At 44.5% G+C, this 23,798-nt stretch overlaps 1 protein-coding gene across 6 annotated transcripts in view; it reads right to left on the bottom strand.

The window, feature by feature from the left end:
• Positions 1–23,798, bottom strand: part of MSRB3 (methionine sulfoxide reductase B3) — an 83,154-nt gene that overhangs the window by 59,147 nt on the left and 209 nt on the right. Inside the window, exons 2-4 of one of the 6 annotated variants that reach the window (XM_068669294.1) lie at positions 14,965–15,082; positions 5,111–5,237; positions 833–904 (exon numbers count right to left, since the gene is read on the bottom strand). The exons of 1 other annotated variant lie outside the window; for it this stretch is intronic. In XM_068669294.1, coding sequence (XP_068525395.1) covers positions 833–904; positions 5,111–5,186 — 148 coding nt within the window. In that variant the 5' untranslated portion in view covers positions 5,187–5,237; positions 14,965–15,082. Of the gene's footprint in view, positions 1–832; positions 905–5,110; positions 5,238–12,869; positions 13,360–14,964; positions 15,083–23,798 lie in introns of those variants that run through there. 4 more of the 6 variants (XM_068669292.1, XM_068669296.1, XM_068669293.1 and 1 more) reach the window with 4 other exon arrangements.

The raw sequence follows: 23,798 nt of genomic DNA on the forward strand, positions 1-23,798 counted from the left end.
GAGACAAAAAAGGGTACACAACCTGGTGTTAAAAAAAAAAAAAAAAAAAAAAAGTACATTAGCAAGGGATTTCTGGTCTTCTGTATCATTCCAATTTTTGCAAGCATCAGGCATCATAAGAGTGTCACTCCCAATGAGATATCCACAAATAAATTTTGTTTTAAACTGTACTAAATAAGATAGTTTAGACTGAATATTATTATACAAAATAAACATTTGTAAATAAAACATATATATAAACATAAATATTTAAGCAATACCAACATTGAATATAGTTCCATTCAAACAGCTACACAAAGGTAATTTTTTAAACCATTCTCAAGCCATTCAAAAACAATAACTTTATGCTCTATTACGATAAAGCAGCGTTCTATGGTCATCATTATCACTATGAAGCAAAAGAGGCATACGAACACGATTATGTATTAATGGCAGATGAACAGCTTTACATGCTATTTGCTATTGTGCTCACATAGTGCATGCTCAAGTATTTACCAAACTGATAATTCTCATAATCCCTGGGAGGGAGTGAACCAGGTAATTTGTAAGACTGTATTTTAAGTTTAAAAGAAATTTCAAATTGATATTTGCTATTCTTAAAATCATTATTATATAATTAGCTTCATTGAAATGAGTTTTGATTTTTGCCCCCCAACCAGTTCTGAGGAACAGGAACACCCATCCGAGACCTTGCATGACACATGTAAGCCCAGAGCAAATTTCTACATTCAAGTTATAAACCCCAGAAAATAGGGATTTATAACAAAAACATTGACAGGCATTTAACCATAGCCATACTAGAGGGTATTGTTATACAACATATCAGTCTCACTTTTATTTTCTTTCAGATCATGTGAAGAGCCATCTGTAATAGTACGTCTCTGGTGATACAAATTACAGAAAGCTATAGGAAAGTTAAAACATTCATTATGGAAATTACATCTCCGAACATACAACCATACAATATGAAACGTTTTCAGATAGAACTTGAAACACACAAAATTTAAAAGCAGCTAACATTCTTTGAACATACTAGACTAAGGTCTTTTCTTGGCTTTTCATTGCTGAGGCCAGATCTGGCAAACACTACGTGCACAGATAATTTCACTGACATGAGCAGTTTGAGAGTTCAGAGGGACAAACGCATAGGAATAAGTCATGTACGTAGCTGTTTGCAAGATCTGCTCCTAAAAGTAATCCTTTATGTTAACAAGATTACTACTAAAAGTCCAGTTCTGAGAGTCAGGAATTTTCCGTTCACAAGCTCTTCGTTTCAATTTTATGGAAAGACATTATACTGAAACTTGGAATTAACAACGGTTTAATAAAACAAATTATGAGAAACTATACCATAGATATTTATTTAATAAAGACTTACACCATATGCCCAGCACCATCTTCATACAGATGTGTTGTATCTTAATCTAATCCTAGAAAAGCATGTTTTCCTACTAGCAATTAAACACTTCACAACAATTTAATATTATCTAGGACTTTATTGTTTCATACAGGTCCTGGAAAAAAATAGCAAGTCTACTCATGTAATGTTTTCATCATTACTTTTGCTTAATTTTACAAATACCATAAATTTCTTTGATCTACAGGAGAAGCAAAGCCAAATTATCTCATGCAAAAACGTGATTTAAGCAGCACAACATTCAAAGTGTTAAAGAAATAAAGGAGATTTTTTTAAGAAATGAGAACCCATAATAATTAAAAGACACAGCAAAGCAAAATAAGGTATCTCTTTACATCTTGGTGGTCTGCTACAGAAAACATATGTACATGGAATCTGCATAATCATTATTTGTATCAGTTACTTGATGGTATGCACTGAAGCAGCTGAAGTATTTTTTACATTAAAAAATTTGTATTTGTTTTTGTGTTTTAAAAAAAAAAAAAAAAAAAAAAAAGGGGGTGCGGGTTAATTTCTTTTAATTTCTGTGAACTAAATCCTGGCAGGTGCTGAATGCATCCTGCATTTCCAAAGACATTATAAGCATTCAGCTCTAATACAGCATGCTCAAGAAGTGACACTTCTAAGTCACACAAAGAATAACAGAGCTGCAATCACTGCTGGAAATGAGATCTCAAAGCAACGTGAACAGAGTTTGTGTACAAGCACAGCTTTACATGATTTTCCCCCATGCTCATTCTTTTCCTAAAATACTCCTAAATGTTCATGAGGTCTCAGGGCGTACTTTAGGTATGAATGACTCCTAAATGGGAAGCTTTTCATATAGTTCAGGGTGTGCAAAACCACATATGCTTGGTGCCATCTGCTGGGCCTGCAGGGCTACGGCCAGGCTTTGCAATGCCTGCTATGAAAAAAGTGCTGCGCTTAGGGCGAAGCATGCGCTGGCTGTGCACATATTGAAACGTTTAGTCCTAACTTCGGAAAAGAAATATTTTTAAAATACAATTTGGAAGAATGCGTCCACACCGCAGGTGCTAATATACAAATGGAGAAAGAGCAAGTATAAACACTTCTCTGTCCCAGCTATTAATTCGGTTTACGAGTAGTCCAGCATAACTCACACGTGCTTGCAAAAGTGTCTCAAGGAAGAGAAAGGTCACCCCTATTCTAAGATACTTCTTAACATAATTTCATTCATTTAACTCGCTTCTGATCTACCAGTATGACTGTTTGTTAAATATAAACATCACGTGGCACCATTTTGTTCCCTACAGGATGGTCAGAGGTACCACTACAAGCACAGAAACTGAAAGGACAGTTTCTCATTGAAGTCCTTGTCCTGCAAATATTTAACTGCATGCAATTTGAAAGTGCACTATGAAGCCCAATTCACAGCTAGGCAGTGTTTGTCTCGGCCAGAGCCTTTGGCTTGATATTTAAGCTTGAGGATGAAGCCCCTGCCAGCACCTTGCTCCTTTATACTAAAGGGACAGGGGCTCCAGAGGATGAGCAAGTCTCCTTTCGTATCAGATTTTCCATACAGGCAGAAGCAGACAAAACTGCACCATTTCAGACTGAGAGGATACATGGCCTGAAATGATATGGTTGCAGAGCAACGGTTCACACAGAAATGGGTGGTGGGAAAAAGCACTAATAGAGTGTAATGGTAGAAAAAAAGTCATGAGAACTTGGGGCGTTTTCTGTATATTCAAAAGTTGAAGTCACAGTGGATTGTGGCATTTAAACAGATGTTGTCTCTCGATTTCATTCCCATGTTTAATCTGATACATGCTATACCATTTACTTGCAACCCCCTCAGTACACCACACACAAAAAACAAACCAAAGGCAAAGCAAGCCTACACTCATTTATAAGCAGCTGGGGAATTTAGATTACTCTTAAAATATGTGAGATATGTGATTGTATATTATTCTACTGTTAGCAGATGAATTTTGGTTTAGAAAATACATATATACATATATAAATATATATATATATATAAATATAAATATATATATATATATATATATATATATATATATATATATATATATATATATATATATAAAGTAGTTAGCCAGTGGAACTCAATCTATTAATGTTTGCACAGTTATGGATCAAATGCACAGGAATAAGCAGCAGTGCTACTAGCTTTTTATTCCAAAATGTGACTACTGGATTATGCCAGAAAAATTATTTGACAAAGTAAAACAGGTATACAATAGAAAAACCTCCTACAGGCTGCGTTCCTAGCTCACCAACTTTGAGATCCCCTTTCCGGAGCAGGGACAAAATGGCCAGCAGCCCTGCTGCCCCGTTTTTAAGGTAGACACCAGCGATGTGAGCACACATCAAACGATGCATAACAAGGGCTAAGGAAATTTGCTTATCCTGTATTTTTAGGATTTTAAATCTGGCTCAGCAGCAAATAGAACAGGAAACAAAGGTCAGGCCGACACAATGTGGGCTATTCTCTCTCTTCCTCAATATGTGTTTGCAGCTCCTATCTAGGTTAATGGGAGTTTTGAGCACATGTGGGGGAAAACAGAACACAAATGCTGCAAAAATTGGACTCAGATTTAGTTCAAATAAAGTGTAATCAGCTTTAGAAAATCCATCAGCTTGAAAACTGATGTCTTATCACTGAAAAAATCTTTAGAACATCACCTCCATATGCTTGTTAAGTAGAGCTCTGGAAAAAAGTGCTTAGAACATTTTGCACCCTTATGAAACTGTTGTGAGTGCAGTACACGCACCCAAGCTGGTTCTTATTTGATGTTTCAAATACTGATCAGCCAGAATTGTATCTTTTTTTATTCGGGTGTCAAGAAAATTCCTAGTAACATTCAAAATTCACTCACCGTAGCTTTTATTTTCTCTCACATGCCCACGTATGCTGACATTACTAGGCAGATATTACAGATACTGTTTTTGTCCAAGTGAAATACAAAATACTTAGGTTTAAGGTATTAATCGTATCAGTAGTTCACAGAGATGGGGTCTTATGGCAGCTTTCACAGACCTAACAGCAGACCTTGACCTTGGACATTACAGGAGAAGTGCAGCTGCATCTGGGCATTAGGTTGCGTGTTACCATTTAGTTATTTATTTATTTGGAGAAGTGTCATGTAACTAAAGAATATGCTGTCAGAGGAAAGAAAGAATTACATTTTAAATTCTGTTCACTTGTACGTAATTTTCAGTGCATACATATTTAATTCATACTAATAATTTAAAAAGGGACACATCAAGTGCAACTATAGCACACTTTCAAAGATTTTGGAAAACTTCTTAAGTCACCTGATTTAACAGTAATCCATATTCTAAATTCTGTTAAGTATTTTTTTAAATATATAAAAATGGCATTGAACAGAATTGATCTTTAGTTAATTACACTGCTTTTGCCAAGAATGAGGAAAATAATAAAAAAATAATAATAATAAAAAAAGAGGTAATTAATTGGACAAGGAAGACAGACAGCATTGCCAAGCGTTCTAATATCTAGGGTATGGAAGCCCTCATCCAAGCCAATGACTTTCACCAAAAACAAACAAACAAGTAAACAAACTTCTGATTCCAAGGCAGATTTAAAGACAGCAGAGCAACCCATAGCACACTGTTTCCTGCAGCAGAGACACCGGTTCCTAAAAGGGCCTTCATTACGCATGACACAACAAGCAGCACCCATTCAACCTGAGGGAAGCCCACAGGCTCGCAGGGCCACTGGCTGGCTCTTTGTCACCAAATGCAGCAGGTTGAATGCAGACATCACTGTGATATCCTCACCAACAAAACCAGAGGCAAAGAACAGGGGCAAGAGCTGAGTAGGGAAGAAAAAAAAAAGAAAAAAAAAAAAGAAAAAAAAAAGATGAGAACAAATTAAAACATCAAAAATGTTAAGATACATACACAGAAAAAAAATAAAACAAACAATGCTTACAGTTCTATCCAAGACCATCACCTAGGAGTGATGCACCTTTCTTAGCTGGTTTCCTCTGATCCCCCCTTTCAGGTTTGGATGTGTATTACATGGTATTCTGTGGAGCAGATTTCTGGGCCACCAAGTGAGGGAGGGGACATTTTTGTGGGGGGCATTCACAACAGATGCCTAAGATACCTACCACAGAGCAACCTGTACGGTCAGAAGTGAGGAGGCACTGAGGGATGCCACTCAGGGCCTGAGGGAGGTGGCAGGAGTCCTGCTTCAACATCCAGCAATGCGGGACAGAGCGAAGGGGCAGGCTTTTCTATTTGTTTTTGAAAATACAATCAAGCTCCACATTTGTGAATGGTGAGTGCTAGGAACCAGTCCTTGCTAAAAATTGTTCTTTTGATGACTTGTCTGAGGAACGTGACATCGCACTGTAATAAACTTCCCAGTTATCTTAAACCCCCGACTTCTTGTTTTAAAGGCAGGAAATAATTCGCATTGTAAACTGTCCATGAGATATATTTAAACAACCTTCCGGGCAGTTTAAATATAGAAAACGGAGAGATGGCAGTCGCAAGATTTTATTTGAGAAGGATTTAATGCGCGAATACTAATTGTTCCATTTACCCCACGATGGGAAAGAGGAAACGCAGCTGCCTCGAAGCGCTGGCTTCAGAGGGTTACGGGACATCGGGGCCGCGAGCCAGCCCCCACCAAAGGTGATCCCGAGGCTTTCGGTGACACGGCTGGAAGCAGGATTAAACCCCAGGGGGCTAATGAGCAATGTGGCACATCCACCGGCCTCCTCAGAGCTGCCTCCCTCTGTTTCTGAATATCATAGCGAAGGAGCCACGGGACGCGAGCGCCCAGAAATGAACTGAGGAATGGTTTTGTCTTGGGCATTTCCTGGATAAGATTAAGAAGCCGATCGCGGCCTCTTCCGACCCCCTAACGAACAAACGCGTAATACACGGTCTTATATATTACCACATCACTCTGGAGTATATCTGATGGAAAACTGCTTGTATTAACATGCCTGAACTCTGACTTCTCCAAACTAAATTCGCTGCAAAACCAAAACATTTTTGTGTTACTAAATGGAGACAAAAAGGAGGGGGAAGGTAAGTACTGCACAATGAACAGCCTGAGAGGGCCATTAAACATAAATAAACATGTCATTTTCACGAGTGACTGCAGGACCGGTTTAAAAAAAAAAAAAAAAAAGGAGGGGGGGAAAATTCCTCCAGAGCAGACTACCGACTAATAAAAGATCAAAGGTCTGTCCGTAACAAACACTACAAATAAAAACGTGATTTTTTTTATTATTATTATTTTTTTTTCCCTCCCAGCGACCTTCACCGCCAGGAATAAAGGGCGCAGTGAAGGCGTAATTACCGGGCCAGGCTGCAGCCTCGCCGCGCTCCCGCAGCTGATCATAAAACCCCTTCTTCCCACCCTGCCCCGGCGAGCGCGGGGCCGGCCGGCCGCGGCCATCTGGCTTGTGTCAGCGCCGGCAAGGCCGGGGGAAGCGCGGCGCTGATGTCACCGCGCGGGTCAGCCGGGGAACAAAGGCGTATTTTTGCCCTTAAAAAGCTGGGGTGCCCCAGCAGCGGGGGCCTCCGGCCCGCCGGCGGGGGTGATTTATGGCTCGTGCCGTTCCCGCTCCTACTGAGATAGCCCGGCCCCATCTAGCGGTCGGCGCCACGAGAAGGCCTCGTGAAGGACAGGGCTGGTATGGCGGCCATGAGGCCGGCCACAGAAGCACAGAATCACAGAATTATCTAGGTTGGAAGAGACCTCCAAGATCACTGAGTCCAACCTCTGACCTAACACTAACAGTCCTCCATTAAACCATATCACCAAGCACCACATCCAAACGTCTTCTAAAGACCTCCAGGGATGGTGACTCCACCACCTCCCTGGGCAGCCTGTTCCAGTGCCTCACAACCCTCTCAGTAAAGAAGTCCTTCCTAATATCCAACCTAAAACACCCCTGGCTCAACTTTAGCCCATTCCCCCTCGTCCTGTCACCAGGCACGTGGGAGAATAGACCAACCCCCACCTCACTACAGCCTCCTTTAATGTATAGTGAGGTGGGGGGTGGTCAAGGTCATCCCCAGAGGGCTGCCACCATCCAGCCATCCCCAGGCTGCTAACACAGCCTTGTGGGGCTCCTTGTCCCCATGTGGCGACACCGAAGCCCAAGCCACCGGCCTGCAGACTTGGTGGCACTTCAGCCACCTGGCCTTGTCTCAAAACCCCCCATGCTCTGGAAGCCAAGCTGGGTGGCAGGGGACGGCCCCAAGGTTTAGCAAACCCTGCTCTGCCTCTGTGTGGGGACAGGCAGCACACCACGGGCACGACCAGAGTCATGGTCTGGTCTGCGACGCTGATGTCTGCCTCATGTCATGGCCCTGCGCTCGTGCCCAGCTTGCAGGCTGCCAGCAGCTTCAACAGGAGCTTTGTTTCCTGCAGAGCTCACCAAACAGCTTTGTGACAGCTTGGCTTTGCCACAGCTGGCAGTGCAGAAACTTTTTTGTGGATGTTGTTTCCAGTCAGGAGCATTCTCTGCTATTTTGGAGGCCAGGATACCAGAGGGCAGCCAGACCTTCCCCTGGATGGCTGGGCTCTCACAGAGCTGCCTATAGGAAGCCCACGTGCCTATGAAACATCTCCTCGTGCCACTGGGCACAGGCGTCTGATGAAGCACAGGGCAGACACGAAGGCATCATCCCTGCTCTGTGCTTTGTCTCTCCTGCTGCGTGCTCCATCGGGGCTGCCAAACCTGCTGCTTCGTCCCGCTGGATCTACCTCTCCAGACCAAACCCGCTCCACCCCTCCCGATTTGTGAGAAGTAAACAGGATCATAACTCCCTCGAGTGTAAACAGTTTAAAGGAAATGATTTGAATTTGCCAAGGATTATAAAATAGATCTTGACCTCTTGAAAATGTCAAATATTTCAGTGTTCACCAAAATGTTGTTATTTAGTCTCAAGTATTCGTAAAGACTTGGAGGATATATAAGTCCTGAAAGCCCAATAAAATATAACTAAGCATTCATGAAAGTATTTTATTGCAGTTAACATATTTTATTCTTTTATTGCTGACGTTTTGATCGCTATTTTTATTTACTCTGTACATTACAGCAGTGCCCAGTAGTTTCAAGTAGGACTGGGACCTCCCGGCGTTAGGTACTGCGTATACACAAACAAAATCCCTGCTGCAGGGTGCTTACAGGCCAAGATTAAAAACTGCTTGTAAAGAATCAGCAAAGGGAAGAACAAAGTCAAAATCATTACGATTGATGCATTTGGTTTGAAGGTTAGATGGCTTTGATGGGGAACAACACTGACGTAGCTCTGCTAGGTGAGGAAGCCCTGGTTTTCCTGCAGTCAACGCAAGCTTGGCTGTGTACTTCAACAGCTTTAGGAACTGGGTTTGCACCACAGATCTCTTAACAGGAACAGCCAGAGCATGACAAACATAGGAAGGAAACACCATCCTGGAAGTATCTGTGCTGGTGGCTTAAACTTCTGTCATGTGCCCACCTGGACCTCGGCGGGGCCAAGCAAAGGCCCCACACCACAGCTCAAAGCACTTGCCACAGCCCTGTATGATGGCACCGTAACGTGAGGCTTTCCCAGTGCGACAAATGCTCCAAGAAGAGCCCAGTGCCAAACTGACAAGCCTGGGTGTTAAGATCCCTGCCAGGTCTGTCCCAGCCCTGAACACAAGCCCCGAGCAGCCAGGACACCACTGGCTCTTCCACCGCTGTCCCCGCTACATCATTAGGGGGGATTTGGAAGCCTTCTGCTAGAATTATAAACATCCTAACTGCGGGAAAGCCTTCCTTGTAGGATGCTGACATCCCACAGTTGACAGATGGTGAAGTGCTGCCCGCTTTCAAGACCTAGATCAGCAATCGCAAATGTTGGGAAATCACAAGTTAGGCCCCAAAATAAACAAGATTTGTTAAAAAATAACGTAGGGGGGGGTCTTTCAAATTTGTCCTTCGGAAATGAAACATTTTGTATGTACTCAGGTTGTGTTTTCTCAACCTCTGTCTGCAGCTAGAGAAATTTCTCTGGGGGAAGGCCAACTTGAGAGATAAAATTCTGATATTATCACGTGTTGCTTTTAAGAGCTGTAAGAGAAACATCAAGGGTTCTCAGGAGCTGATAACACTATTGTTTTAAGGTTTTCTGCATTTAGTTTAGTTTAGTGTTTCTCCTGAAAACCCCAGTCCAGATTCCTAAAATTACAAGAGAATCCCAGCTCTCACAAGAAAAACGTGAAGTTTCAGCCCTTTCGCAGTAAATTAAAAAATAACAGTAAAGCAACTGGACACCAATTCTTAAGGGAACAATCTTTTTTTCTTGCACCAATAATGAGACCTCAATAGTGTGAGACTTCTACTTTTTTTTTTTTTCCCCATTTCCCTCCCCCCCAACCCTCAGTCTCTGGCCCCATTTTGAGGACAGGAAACAATTACAGATCCCTACACGCTCGCCAGAGAGCCAGGCTCCTATGTCAGGAATTTCAGTGTCACTGGACAAAGCAAAGGAGCAAAAATACTGCCATCCTGGAGAAATCCTAACAACTACAAGTCAGAAGACAGTAAAGGCCTGGGAAGTTTCTATGGTCAAGTGTTACAGTAACAAGTTAATTTTAATTAGTATTTGTTTTGTTAAGTTTCTCCAGTCGAGCAGAAAGTTCAAACAATTGCTTTGCAAAAGTTTTGGTTTGTTTTGTTGTTGATTTAAGTCAAAACCAAACAAACTATAACCAAATGTTTCACTGATAAAACTTAGTGAAATATTTAATATATGCGTTTATTCCAGTCTTAGCATTTGGATTTATTTTCTGTTTTCCAATTCGGCTTTTGCTTGCTTAAATCTGCTGCCAGACAGAACAGCACAACCACCGGGCACTGCAGGAACAAGAAATGCTGCTGAGAAAGCACCATATGAGCAAAATTTTTGGTGTTTCATGGACTTCTGAGTCTAAACAACTGTTTAGTCCCTAGCTACTTTCCCTTAACACAGTCACTGCAAATGCCAAAGGCCCGTAGTCTCTCCCACTCCCTCGATTGCATCTGAGAGTTTTTAGGGTCTTTACCATTTGGGCTAGATGTCTCAGGTTGTCACGGTATGTGCCAAGGGTGAGGGCAAAAACAATGTTTAGCAGCTTACAGAGGGATATTTAATGGGGTCTGATCCAATGTCCAATACAGAACTGCCAGCCACGCAGGAGGATGGTACACAGGAAAGCACCTGAGGAGGGCAATGAGGACAGACAGTCATTTAGTGGAGGAAGAAGGGAAGCATTCCCATTCCCCTCATTGATCCCAGAAGGTCTCTGGTCTTTCACCAGCCATACAGTTCCAAATCCTTCAACTATGGAGGGATTATGCTAGCCTTTCTCCATGCCAAAGGTACTTTCCCCACATACATATGCCTTCCTGCCTGGGCGAAGATCCCTTCTTGTCCTGTCCAAAATTGTAAAGTCAATTGACAAAAGAAATTCATCTTTAAAGAGGGTTCTTGGGCTCTGCATTTTCACATGCTTTTATATCAACTGATAATGCAAACTGAGGGCGTCTCCATAAGTTCCTGATTTGCCATTAACACATGTTGCAAAAGCTCTCTGATTAGAGCAACATACTTTAATAATTAGCAGCTAACAACATGCAGCAAAACATCATAAAGAGAATTATAAATATAACCTTCTCAAAGGCTTACTAAAGAGGCATAAAATATTTTTAGAAGAAACTAATTGTGTTAGCCTTACAAGTATGCAAAGGAACTGCGGCATTTAACTTGCACACTTGTCTGTATATAGCTTTATTTCCACCTCCCCTCATAAAATACCAGCTCCTCAATTAAAGCCACAGCAGTCAGAAGTGCTGAGCCTGAATTCCCACGTCACTTTTAACACTCGCAATTAAAGCACGTTCTCCGTAGCTGTTCACTCTGGAATGTGCAAACCGAACGTCAATCCAGTCTACTTTTAGGAAGTTTACGTTGTGCCCTGATAAAAGAGGTCATTACTGCCATATCCCATAATATCTGAGTGGAAAACCAGGAAATGTCAAGCCTTAAACTTGACGTTACTCCCCGTGCTGCAGAGCAAGCAGAGGGACAGGCGGGATGGGGCGCAGGGGGTCCTGCTGCCCCAGGGCTCCCAACACCCTCTCTTTCTGACCTAAAATGGGGAAAAATGGCCTGATCTAGTAATTTTTATATCCTAGCTGGGATGTTTCAGCAGCAATATTGCCAATATTCATTATTTTAACAGCGCCACCTAACAGAGATGAGATTTCCTGCAGTCACTTTTCGATCCTCCTGCAGGCTACAATCATCTTTTCAACCCAGCAATCCATTAAAACCTTGGAAAACGAGCCAGATTCTGAAACTGCTGCTCACAACTCAGGATGATTTCACCAACTTCAACAGCTGAGAAGAAAATGTGCTAAGTAAGGAGGCAGCACTTCGTGTGCCTGTGAGTTTACGTTCGTATTAGAACGGGTATCCAGGAACAGAGAAGTGATGTGTAAGAGAAAAACGCTACCTCTGGGCAGAGGACAAAGAGCTATATTTAATTTTCATTTAATGCCTGGATTGAGCTAACATTCTGCCTGGTACAGGCTGCCAAAGACGGGAAGCTCGCAGTCCCTTACAGGAATATCCCTCGCTGTTGGCTCAGCTGGCTCTCACGCTGCTCCCATCTCCAGCTCACGAAAACCAGACTGGCAGCAAACAGGCTCGTGAAACAAAAGCCCTGGGAGGTGTGCCCAGGGACCGAGTCGAGAAGGTAGGAGACAAGAAAGAACAATCAAAGCAAAGGCTTTTTTCAACATCTGTACCCTTATGGGGAAAAAAATGAGAGGGGAAAAGCACATCTCCCTGCTCTATAACTGCTCCCACTGAAGAAAAGAGCCGTGACACTGAATTCTCCTTGCAAGTGCCAATTGCACACAGCATTACAGTGGTACTGGTCCCCCCGAACTGAGAGCGTGGGGCAGGGCCAGGAGCCATGTGGGGAAGAGGACTAAGTGGCCATTAGCTAATTTATCACAGCGAGAAAGCATCGGGAGAGAAAGAAAGGATTACCAAAAGTAAGGCATGGGACTCTAATAAGGATATTAAGAGCAGTGTGATAATGAATCACAGCAGTTCAATACTTGGAGTGCACAGGGCAGGAGGGTTAATTAATTCTCCTGTAAGTAACACAAAAGCTAAGAGGGTCCTTGCTCGAGGGGCTGGTTTTGGTCTTGAAGGAGAGGTGTGAAATGAAAGGAGGGAGACAAGACATTGCAAGCCTTGTGGGAAATGGAACAAATGGGAAGAGAAAAGTGAGGTTGCAAGGAGACAGGAACAAACGGTGTCACCCCAAGGAGAGGAAGAGAGGGAGCAGCTGAGCCACGCGCCCCAGAGCCTGGGACAACCGAGGAGCTGTTCTGTTAAGCTGGGAGCCTCCGAGCCTCGCAAGCGCTCCCACATCCCATTGCCAGACTCTTACCCGACGGTTAGGGCTGGCAACACTTCCCACAGGAGCGTAAATATAGGTCAGCTGGGATTTTCCCCCATCTCTTCCTGCTCCTCCCAGATCCGACGCACCAAAATAGCGCGCGGCTGCTGCGCTGTCGGTTCCCTGCCCTGGGAGCCTGCCAGCACGCAGCTCATTCCTTGTACGGAGCGAGTTTATAAGCACAGCACTCATAAACCTCTCGTAAATGGGTCTGCTCCGAGACGCAGGATCCTTTCAACATCTTGAAAATTATCTAATCTCTTCCAGTCCATCAGTCCTCTCCGGTGCGGCGGTAAAGGATTAATTGCTTCTGGTGCTGGCGTGATGAGATACAAGTGTTCTGGAAACAACCTTTTAATTTAACAATTCCTACTGGCAAGCCTGAAAGCTTTTTGCTTTGCTCACCAATGAAGAATTTGTTTTCAGTACTGAAGGAAAAAAAAAAAAAAACACACAACGGTTTTAAACCCCCTAGACTTGTGGGTTACTGCCGTGCAGGAGCTTTAACCCAAAGGTAGGCCAGCACTGAAGACATGGAAGCTATTTATACTCGCAGCTAGATTTGGGGAGGCGTGCTCTCCCTCTCCACCAATATTTGCTTTGTCAAGCTTGCCAGCACAGCAGAACTCGTAAGCTTTCTCTTTTATTTTTAATTCAGGAAAAATCCCGTGCATCATTTACCACTCTCCTTTTTTTTTGCAGTGAACAGAAGCCCTTCAAAGGGAATTTCTGTTCTGCTTTCCCGAAACAACTTCAAAAAGAAAAAAAAGAGAGATAAATTTTCAAGGTTAAAGTGAGAAATCACTTGGAATTGAGTCCTTTTAAGCTGTGTTATGCAGTGCACCTGAGCTCAGGGCTCCCTCCTCAGCTTACAGCGCTGGCCTGCCCAGGTAAGGGCGCACAATGGATATGTGATAGGAGCCACGCCGCTGGGGAATAACGGCTCATGAAATGAGGCAAAGAGAAAGCTCTAGTGAGAACTGATAGGACTCCAACAGGACCTCCTACCTGAAACATCAGCAGAGAGCGCTCTTTCCAAAAGGCAGTCTGGAACATCATCTTACTTGTTCCTCAGCTGAGACAAGTGAAAAAGCCCCGTGACACCTCGGCAAACGCACTCCTGTCCCTGCCAGCATCACAGGTGAGCTTAAATTGAGAAATGGCACTCATCTTCGGAAGGAAACAAGGCCCCTAGGCACATCAGAGCTACAAGGAGTTAGCATTTCAGCCATGTTTTGGCTTCTGCTTTAAAGAGCTCTCAGTGAAAAAAAACTTTATCCGGGGTAAGAGACCCCACAGAACCACTGCTCCCTGCCACTCGGTGCAGGATCGAATGCCATGGGGTTACAACATGTACAGGAAATTACCAACAAACACTCACTAAGAATATGGCCAGAGGAATTTTTAGGTATTTGAAATGCTTTCAGGCAAAAAAGTGGATGGTGCTAATATCTATCTACACGGATATGCATGTAATATGCCCATAAGCGCCAGGAACCCTGCTACAAAAATAAACTTTCCTGGTGTAACAGACACATGGAGCCACGTCCTACCTACACACATCAGCCTGTGCCATTGCACTCAGCATTCAGTTCCTCAGCACAGGTCAGCTGAAAGATGTTATCTCTCCATATTTTTATGATTTACCACGTTAGAAAATATGGTTTTTAAAACCAAACGTGAAGCAGACCCGAGTATCATCTCATATTTTGTAAAAATAAATAAAATTAAATTTGAAAAATTGGGGAAAAAAAATGCTTAGAAGCAGAGCTTTGTAAAATTTCCTCCTGATCCCATGCCTAGCTGGCATAAGGGCACTCCAGGCCAGTTGAGGCTGGTTGTTTGGTTTTTAGCCTCGCAGGCAGCAGCAGAGCATTTCGAGCTAAGGCCATGCGAGCTGCCTCTCCCAGCAGCCTCCCTTACATGGACATTTTCTCCATGGCCGTGCCTAAACCCAGTACCACTCCTCCCCACAGAGAGGAGCCATCTCCCTGCCATAAAACCGCACAGCACCATGAGCTGTCCCGCAAATTACAGCCCCAGCACACACACGTCAGAGGAATAAAAGCACTCTGCAAAAACGTACCTTTGATCACAGAAATTGTGTCACGCTCATATTTAGAACATCCTCAGGAATATACGAGAAAACCTCAGCCTTTTATCCAAAAATAGTTTTAAAAACATGGCATGAAGAAATTCTAATCCTGCACAAAGAATAGAAAAGAATTGCACACAAACGGTAATAGTTACATGAACCATCCCCAAAACAAAGAACCTTTATGCAGTTAAAAAGAAAAATAAAATTAAAACCACATCTAATCCATACCCCAAAAAGTCTCCCCTCGTCAGAGATGTACTGATGTTTTTAAAGATTGCTAACGCACCAAGAAGACCCTACAACAAATAAGGAAAGAGGAGAATTTATTTTATATTTTAAATGTTCCTTGAATACACAGTACTACAATCCAACTGAGTTAATACTGAATGCCAGTGACTGAAAAGGGAGAGAGCAAAGACTATTTCTGCCCTAACAGCAATGAACTTGATCCAGGTATGAAGCCTGCTTGCTTTGAAATATCTGCTCAAGCTGAACTCAACAGATACTTTATTTAAATCTCTGTAACACCATTTTCTTAAAACAAATCTTCACTTCCTTAGGCTGTCTTTAAGCATGTTGATCAACAAAAAAGTTACACTAAATTTTCTGCTACTATTTAATAACCAGGATTCTATGTATATCTACATGTATTTAGGGAATTACAGGGATAAATGCATTTATTCAGGGCTTCCTTTTCTTCATACAAGAAAAAATGTCCAAGGACAAACTTCCTTTAATGCAAAATTTTTCTTGGAAACTGTGAGCTGAATTCCAGTTCTCATTCCAGTGCAGTTTAAAAAAAGGCACAAGCGTAACATTTTATTTTTTTTTAATTAGCTAAATATATTTACCCTGGATGTGCTGCACAAAATTCTGCACCACTGGGCATCCTGACGCTGGTTTTCAATTCATGAGCAAAAGAAATGTTAATTCTAGCTGAACGTATCGAGACAAGCTGTAAAGCCATGATTTCAGCTGCAGCTGCCAGGCTCGCTCCCTGCTCCTCTCAGCCATAGTTTCACGGCTCTGGAGCTCCCACGTGGCTCAGCACCCCGAGTTAAACGCAGGAGGTTTCTTTGCCTGAGCTGTTCTTACAGGCACCACCTATCCAGCTCCCTGCACACACGCTCCCTCCTGCAGAAGCTGGGAGCTTCATAAAGCCTTGCTCCAAAATGCAGCGTGCTGCCACCCTGCTTGGGGTCCCGCTCCAGAGGAGGAAACACCACAATTAATGCCCCACGAGTCCTCATTTCTCCTCTCAGTCCTGATGTCTCACACCACTCCCACAAACGTGTTAGGAAGCCCTTACCAGCTGGGTGTTCACTTTGAGGCTTTAAAAAACACAACACAACAATTCTTGGTTACTAGCCTGATGTGCTCGTTAGGTATGCTATTTCCATAGCACTTGGATAAATATGCAGAAAGTTTCTCATCCTCTTGTATTTATGTGTGATTAATTAGGTGCTCACGGGTATAACTTCTCTAGATGCTTGGATTTATTACGGAGTTTCATAGGCAGATGATAAGAAAATAAACTATAAGCTATGCCATGCCCAGAAGCTGTGGGTGCCCCATCCCTGGAGGTGCTCAAGGCCAGGCTGGATGGGGCTTTGGGCAACCTGGGCTGGTGGGAGGTGTCCCTGCCATGGCAGGGGGTTGAAGCTGGGTGGGCTTTGAGGCCCCTTCCAACCCAAACCATTCTGTGATTCTGTGATCAGGTAAGTCCTCCTGCAAATTTCAGTATTTGTAACCAAACACAAAGAAAGCAACAGGCACAACACATGATCAGGTTGGAAATAGGTCTGAAATATCTAGATGACCTTCCTTGTCACTGTATTTGAGGGACTTTTTTTAAGGAACAGAGGCAAACAGGTAAAGCAGCTGTGATGAGCGATTTGGGACTGCCCTGGCTCTGTTGCACAGATCCTTCTCTATGCACGGCAGCCTGTGGAGCACGGCCATCCCCTACGTCACTGATGGACACCATCCACCTTCAGAAAGGTTTGTCAGCTGGTGGACACCAGTACACAAACACCGACCTTCTGTTTCCGGCCCACAAACCCAAATATTTGATGAAACAGGGGATATACCAGAATCACAACTGGATACTGTGCGGTACCAATTGCTACCAAATTACATGTATGCACAGCCTGTACTGGTCTTCTGCTAGAGTCTGCATGGCCTGATCCTGCTCTAGAGCCCCCGAGCTCCCTGCAAACATCCTGCATCACTTGTTCACTTAGGAAGTAAACACAGCAGGAGCAAGTCCCAGCCCCAGCCAATAAATCATATGAGCAGAGAAGATGAAAGATGAACAGATCGAGAGGGTAATTCCCATCCCACAGACTCCTGAAAACTGAAGGACTCAGTGCTCAGGGCTTTGTAGTACTTGTTTTGGGGATGTTTCTCCTACGACCCCTGTAAAAGTTTCCAATACTGCACCCATGTTCCCTGGTCCAAGGCTGACTTCTGCTGAGGCAGCCTCAGGACATCTCAGCCCACGGCACAAACAAGCCCTTATTTGGGCTGAGCCAGACGGGGTGGGCAGAAGTTTGGATCACAAAAATCGAGGGTAGTAGTCATTACTCCAAACCCCAAGTAACTCTGCCATTGCAATGCAACAGATTAGAAAACTCGCTCAGCTTTGGATTGAACTCGTACTGATTTCGTGTCCTGACCAAAGCATAAAGACTCAGCCTGATTAAATCTTGCTTTCCCTACAGTCAAAATTTCAGAGGACATTAACAATGCTGGAAGCAACCCTTCACCAAAAGCCGAGGAGTAACATCCCATTTCTCCTCAAAGACCACCTGAAACACTCTGCAGAAATCCCATTCCTGATCTCCTGCTCAGGAAGGGCCATTACACCAATCCCATGTAAAACTTGAGGTGAACATTTTTCTCCCATCAGTATTTTCCTGTCAACATAAGGAGTGTTGATGACTGTCCATTATACCCCTGGGCTTGCATTTCTTCTCCTACTTTGTCACAGCTTTGGAGACCTTTATCGAAACTTATCCAACTTTCATTCTCACTCAGAAATCCATTTCAGGTGCTTTAGCAAGATAAATATGAGACTGTGTATCTGAAATTAGGCACACTAATGTCGAATCACTGTACTCCTGGATTATGAGGCTATTTTGTGTCTGCAACCTTTGTCTGAGGTTGCACTTCCTTTTAGGGTTACAAAACTTACCCTCAAGTGTTTGGGAAACAACCTGAGGCAATCCTTCATGAAAGGTAAAGCATCTCTGAAGATGTCTGAAAGGCTTTTGCCTTTCCAAAGCTCACAGGCAAGCTGACAATGTCAAATTTTAAAAAGGGAGAAAGAGTGATCAGTGAGCTGCATGTCTATAGGCATACCTTCAACATCCAGAATGCTTTTAAAAAACATTACAAAAAAAAAATCCATAATGGGCAACTGAAAGGTAATAAAGCAGCCAAGACAGACTTGCAAAAGCTAACCCCGTGAAATAATAATAACATTTCCTTCTGTTCTACAGGCAGGAGGAAGGCAGCAAATGCACCAGAGCTCAAGCATGACAGACTTTTTGACAGAGCCCACAGTGGTATTTTCAGAAGCAAGCTAGAAAAGCATCTCCCCTCTGGATCAAGGTCCTGCCAGTCGGGAGCACAGCTGACTGCCGGGCTGGAAGAACACCCCAGGGAGTCGACAAGGGCCCAGCACTTCTCTGCTGAGAAGTGGGTCTGCAGGGACATCAACTGACAGCAGCAGGAAGCGCTCCGAAGAGCTGGGCAGAACTCAAGAGGATCCCAATAAATTAGAGAAATGGTCAAAAATAGTAGGATGGAATTCCATGCAGCCATGTACAAAGAACCATATTTGGACTTTATCAAAAAAAAAAAAAAACAGAAACGCTCAAAAAATCCAAAAAATGGAAAACAAAAACAAAATGAAGAGTGCAAGACCAGCAGCAGTACTGCAGAAAAGGATGACAGGGTTACAGTGCCTACAGACTGAGCTAACAGTGTGACAGTACTGCACAAAAAGGCAAGTGACAGCCTGGAGCCTATTACAAAGAGAAGCATCATAGATAATAGCAGGGGCTGGAGGGAAATCTGCTCTCCTCAGCAGCGAGGTACCAGCTGGAATATGGGGCTGGTTTGGGGCATGAGACAGAAGTAACATGGGAGAGTCCAAAAGAGGGGAAAAAAAAAAAAAAACAAAAAAAAACCTTCAGAAAGTCTGACATCTGCAAAAATTTTTGAAGAACTTTGTTTATCTGCAGGAGTGACTGTGGAGATGCAACAACGCTCTGAAAACCTGCAGCTTATCTTAAATGGTGTTGCACCAAGAAGCTGTTACAGTGTGTGTATCCCTGCCAGCGTTATTACTTGCCTGGCATATTTTAAATAAAAAGCTATTACTCTATAATTCATATGTAGCAAAGCAATAAAACCTTTCCCCAGCCTTTAGCAGCTACTGTATTTCATATTTTAAAGGACCTCAAGGGCAGAGCCTGAGGGTCTTGCAAAGCATTGGCTGTCATCTGACCTGGCGTGTCTTGACCCCTGCTAAAATAGCTTGGCACAGCTCAGCACCTCTCTGAAGTTCAGAGGCAGGCAGCAGAGCTGCCGTGCGTTTTTGGGCGCAGGGTGCCAAGCTCTGTGGAAGACCAGAAATGAGGAAGAGCACACAGAGCAAGGTGTGCTATCAGCACTTCCCTCTGTCGATACGGAGTTAACGAAACTGATTTTAATACTGTAAAAAAAATGATCCTGAAAATCAGGATCACAACAACTGGGTCAGTGCACGGCCAGACCGGAGCAGGCACAGCAACCTCACACCAAACCAGCACGTGTTTTAGGCTGGCCCAGCACTCCCGGACCTGTCACAGGGGTCCAAAGGCCAGACCACTGAGAGCAACGCCCTTGTGAACCTGACCCCGGGCAACCAGCCACGCAGATCCTTGAAAATACCAGTGGCTAAAAGCTCTGGCACCTTCCCTGCATGCTTTTTGAGCCCCAGAACCAGGTGCTGGGGAATAAAGTTCAACGAGACCAGGGCAATCTCTTAGCCGGGCTGCACATTTTCGGGACTGTTTTCTCTTGGCATGGACTGGCACAGATCGCTTCCTCAGGAAGCCGCTAAGATGCCTTGGGTTGATTTCTTTTTTCCACTCTCATTGTGCAGTGGGAGTGAAACCGATGGCATTTGGCAGTAACTTTCCACCAGCACTATTGTTATTTCCTGGCAGCAGGGAGTTGTTTTCCATCAGGTGCAACGCAAAGGCGTTGTCCCTCTCTGGAAGAACAGGGAGTTAAAAAGCTCCTGGGGGAAATACACCCAAACACCGCGCTTGGAGTACTTTTTCCCAACAAACTATGCACACTACGTATGTTTTGCTAAATTGCTACCTACATTTCAAAGAAATCCTTAATCCCAGCATTTGGATGCTACTGAAAAGAAAGCGTGAGCGGGGGAGCTCGGCAGCAGTCCTGTCTTCACGTTTTGTCCGTGCAATACTCAAATGCTGAATGATGTTTAAAAACAAAACTTACTGGAAAGATCATTTCCACCGCTCCCTGTAAATAAAGAAGCACTTGTGCTATTAATCATGTTACAAAACAATGCCGAGCTCAAATTTAAGTGCGTGAAGACAGCAAAACTGTGTTAGCACCTTATAAGTTTAAGCGCTGCTCTTGCCTGTTTTGGGCTGGTATTGTTTCAACTCCTCAGGTCTTAAAGTCCTTACGGAGAAAAGCCTCTTTATTCCCCGGAACAGTTGCTGGATTGTGTGGCTTTCAGATAATGCTATTGGAACCGAGGCTGTTAAATGAGAACCAGAAGGCTGGAGCTAAGGAGATAAATTATAATTTCCAATCGCCTCCTGATGAATGGAGCTCCCAAAGAGCTCCCGTGGCCTGCTTTCAGACAAAACAGGAGGATCGCCATCTCCACAGGTAAAGAACACAAAAATCCCCTTTAAAGCCCAAACGCCATTCTTCATCTTCTGGTAGAAGCTGATGATATAACGCATGCTCCCATCCCTTTCTTAAGTGCCAAATTGGAAATTACTTCTAAAACACTGCCAGCTAGTTATATACCCACACATTTCCACAGAGGAGGGCTTAAATGCTTAGTTTTGTGCTGCTGTAATAGTTTACAGAGAACCCAACATCCTCCCGAGGTGAATGAAGTATCTGGAAAGATAACAACACAGCCTTACAGAAGCGACAGGAGCGAGGGAGGTTAACCAGGAGCCGCTTCATGCTCTATGAGACAAAAATGAAAGCCCCAAAGGCTGTAAGTTTTCCTGGTTTTGCCCTTAGGTTTTCAAGATCTCTGCTTACACGCGGAAAGTTGCCTCTAAATAAGTCCATGTATGGACACAAGTACTCCAGAGCAAGAAACCACCGATTTCCCTGGAGTCCTGGAGTCTGTTCCAAAATAAGCATACCAGCTCCAGAGTGACTCGGGGGCAGCTAAAATCCCTAGCCTGCTTTATCCTACATTCATTCTATACACACCGCTCTCAATGCACCAGGAATGTGAGGTTCCATTTTCCTGGGGGTCTTTTGGCTGAAGGAACCCACAACCAATTCAGGGCTAGACTGAGCTACAATAAGGTGGACAGCTTACCCCAAGTTGCCATCAGCTAAACCCTGCACGGTGCGAGGAAGTTTGCGCCTTGGGGGCTGCCAAAACTAGAGCTGTTAATGAAATTAGAAAAAGAATACAAAGGGGAAAAGAAAAAAAAATAAAAAGGTCATATTCCCTATGTAGGGCTGACACAAATGTTGCACATTGCCTGAGTGTTGATCTGTAATGAGGACGCACTTGAATTATGCAACTCACCGGAGCTATCTGAAAATTGGATGGCTTTGCTGCATCGCTGCCTTGTAGCGGTGCCAGCCAGATGCAGACAGGCAGACTTCTTGACCTTCTGGCTGAGAAGATTAAATCCTTAACAGCAAGATCTCTTCTCTCCCTCCTATTCCCCCATCCTTTCAAATACACCCAACAACATAACAAAGAAACCTTTAACCATTTATTTAAAGGGAATTTTAACTTTCTAGCATGTCTTAGGTTGGGCTTTAAATAAATAGGCTGGGCTTTAAATGGTAACAGGAAAAAGTATCATCTTTAAAGCTGACTAAACGCAAGCAGGCAAACAAAATCCTCTTCATACCTTCCTAAATATCAGGGCAACGTACCAAGTATCTTCCTCGTGTGCAAGTTTCCCTTATCACACAGCTGTGAGGAAATCTTATGGTACTTGCAAGAGCAAAATCCATATTAACCAAATCCCTGAGGGAGCGTATAAACAGCACCCCTTGGAAAAATAAACAAGGTCATTGAGTCAAAAGATTTTATTTTCGTCAAGGATCAACTGCTTTATATGGCTTTGGTACCAAACATAGAAACATTACAACGGCACTATTTTTAAAGATTGTGTTTTTTCGGGGGGAAAAATAGAATTCTTTTTTTTCTCCTAATAGGTCTTCTCTAATGTGTATTGTAAAGATCCAAGAAACGTCAGACAGGAAAATGACCAACCAACCGCAGTCTGGGACTGAGCTATAGATGGCTGAGCTCCACCAGCCCCGGTGGTTTTGAGAAATCACTGCAGAACTTCGTCCAAAAAGTAAAATCTCCTTACAAGAATTATAGGATTATTTAGCAACGCTGGTTAAACTATTCACTTTACTTAATTCCCTACGTATATTTAAAAAGGTGGCTAAGGGACGCTGCTCTGAATTAAGCCGTGCCTACAGCAACGCGGGCGATTCTTTTCACAACTATGAGCAAACGTCTGAGGAGGATGACGAGCCACATGGAAACTGCTTCCAGACCCAGGCTTTAAAGGGCACCGTTACCAACCAAATTTGGCAGCCCAGGAGCCGTGACGAACGGCGGAGGCATGCAGTTGGGAACCGTCAGCAAGCAGAACCGCGAGCGCTCGTGGCAGCTCGGCGAGGGCAATGGGCAGGACGAGAGGCGAAGCATCAGCCCCTGGGCTGGCAATACCCGGCGCTGTGCCCTCGTGGGAGCAGAGCCGGGTTTTCCTTGTAGGGTCTGCTCGCCCCAAGCAGGCCGTGCCAGGCGGGCACATCGCGGCTTTGGGACCGAGCTGGTGGCCACAGCGGGAAGCTTGGGAGGGAAAGAGCTCCAAGCCCGATGCGTACACAGAGCTCTGCACTCCCCTATAAATATATAAGCTCAAATCCCTTATGAATAGCCGGTATTTATCGCTGGGGAGCAGCAGGCACCTGGCGCTGCCCATGCACACCCCTCGTTAGGCTGTGTCCTTTGGGGTCAGGGTGCCTTGGGGCAGCCCTTACGGGGACCCCAGAGGAGCCGGCGTTTGCCGCAGGTCTGTCACAGCCACACGGAGCTCAACTCAGCCTGGCGGCCGCCCTGGGGACAGAAAGGGGCCCCGAAACCCGCTGCATTAACCCGAAAAGGGGACGGCGGGGAAAGAAAGGGGACGGCGGGACCCCAGCCGCAGCTCGGACGCGCGCACCGAGCCCTTTGGGGTGGGAATCATGAATCCAGAAACCGCTGACCGGGCTCTGGAGGCGCACACGACGCCTCAACTCCCTGTCAGGCCGCCGAAACCCAACTCCCCGAGCCGGGCACGGCGGGGAAGGGACCCGCCGCCCGCCCCCCCCCTCACCCCGGCACCGGGGGGGGGGGACCCTGCGGGGACCCGGCCTGCTCGGGGCGGCCTCGGAGGCCCCACGAGGCGGTGCCGGGGCCGTGCCGAGGTCCCCCCCCACACACACCCCCCGCAGGTGCGGCCCCGGCTCCCCCTTTTCCTCTCCTCTCCCCCCCGGCCCGCCCTCCCCTCGCCGCA

Source organism: Anas acuta, chromosome 1 (genome assembly GCF_963932015.1).
Source record: "Anas acuta chromosome 1, bAnaAcu1.1, whole genome shotgun sequence".
NCBI lineage: Eukaryota > Metazoa > Chordata > Aves > Anseriformes > Anatidae > Anas > Anas acuta.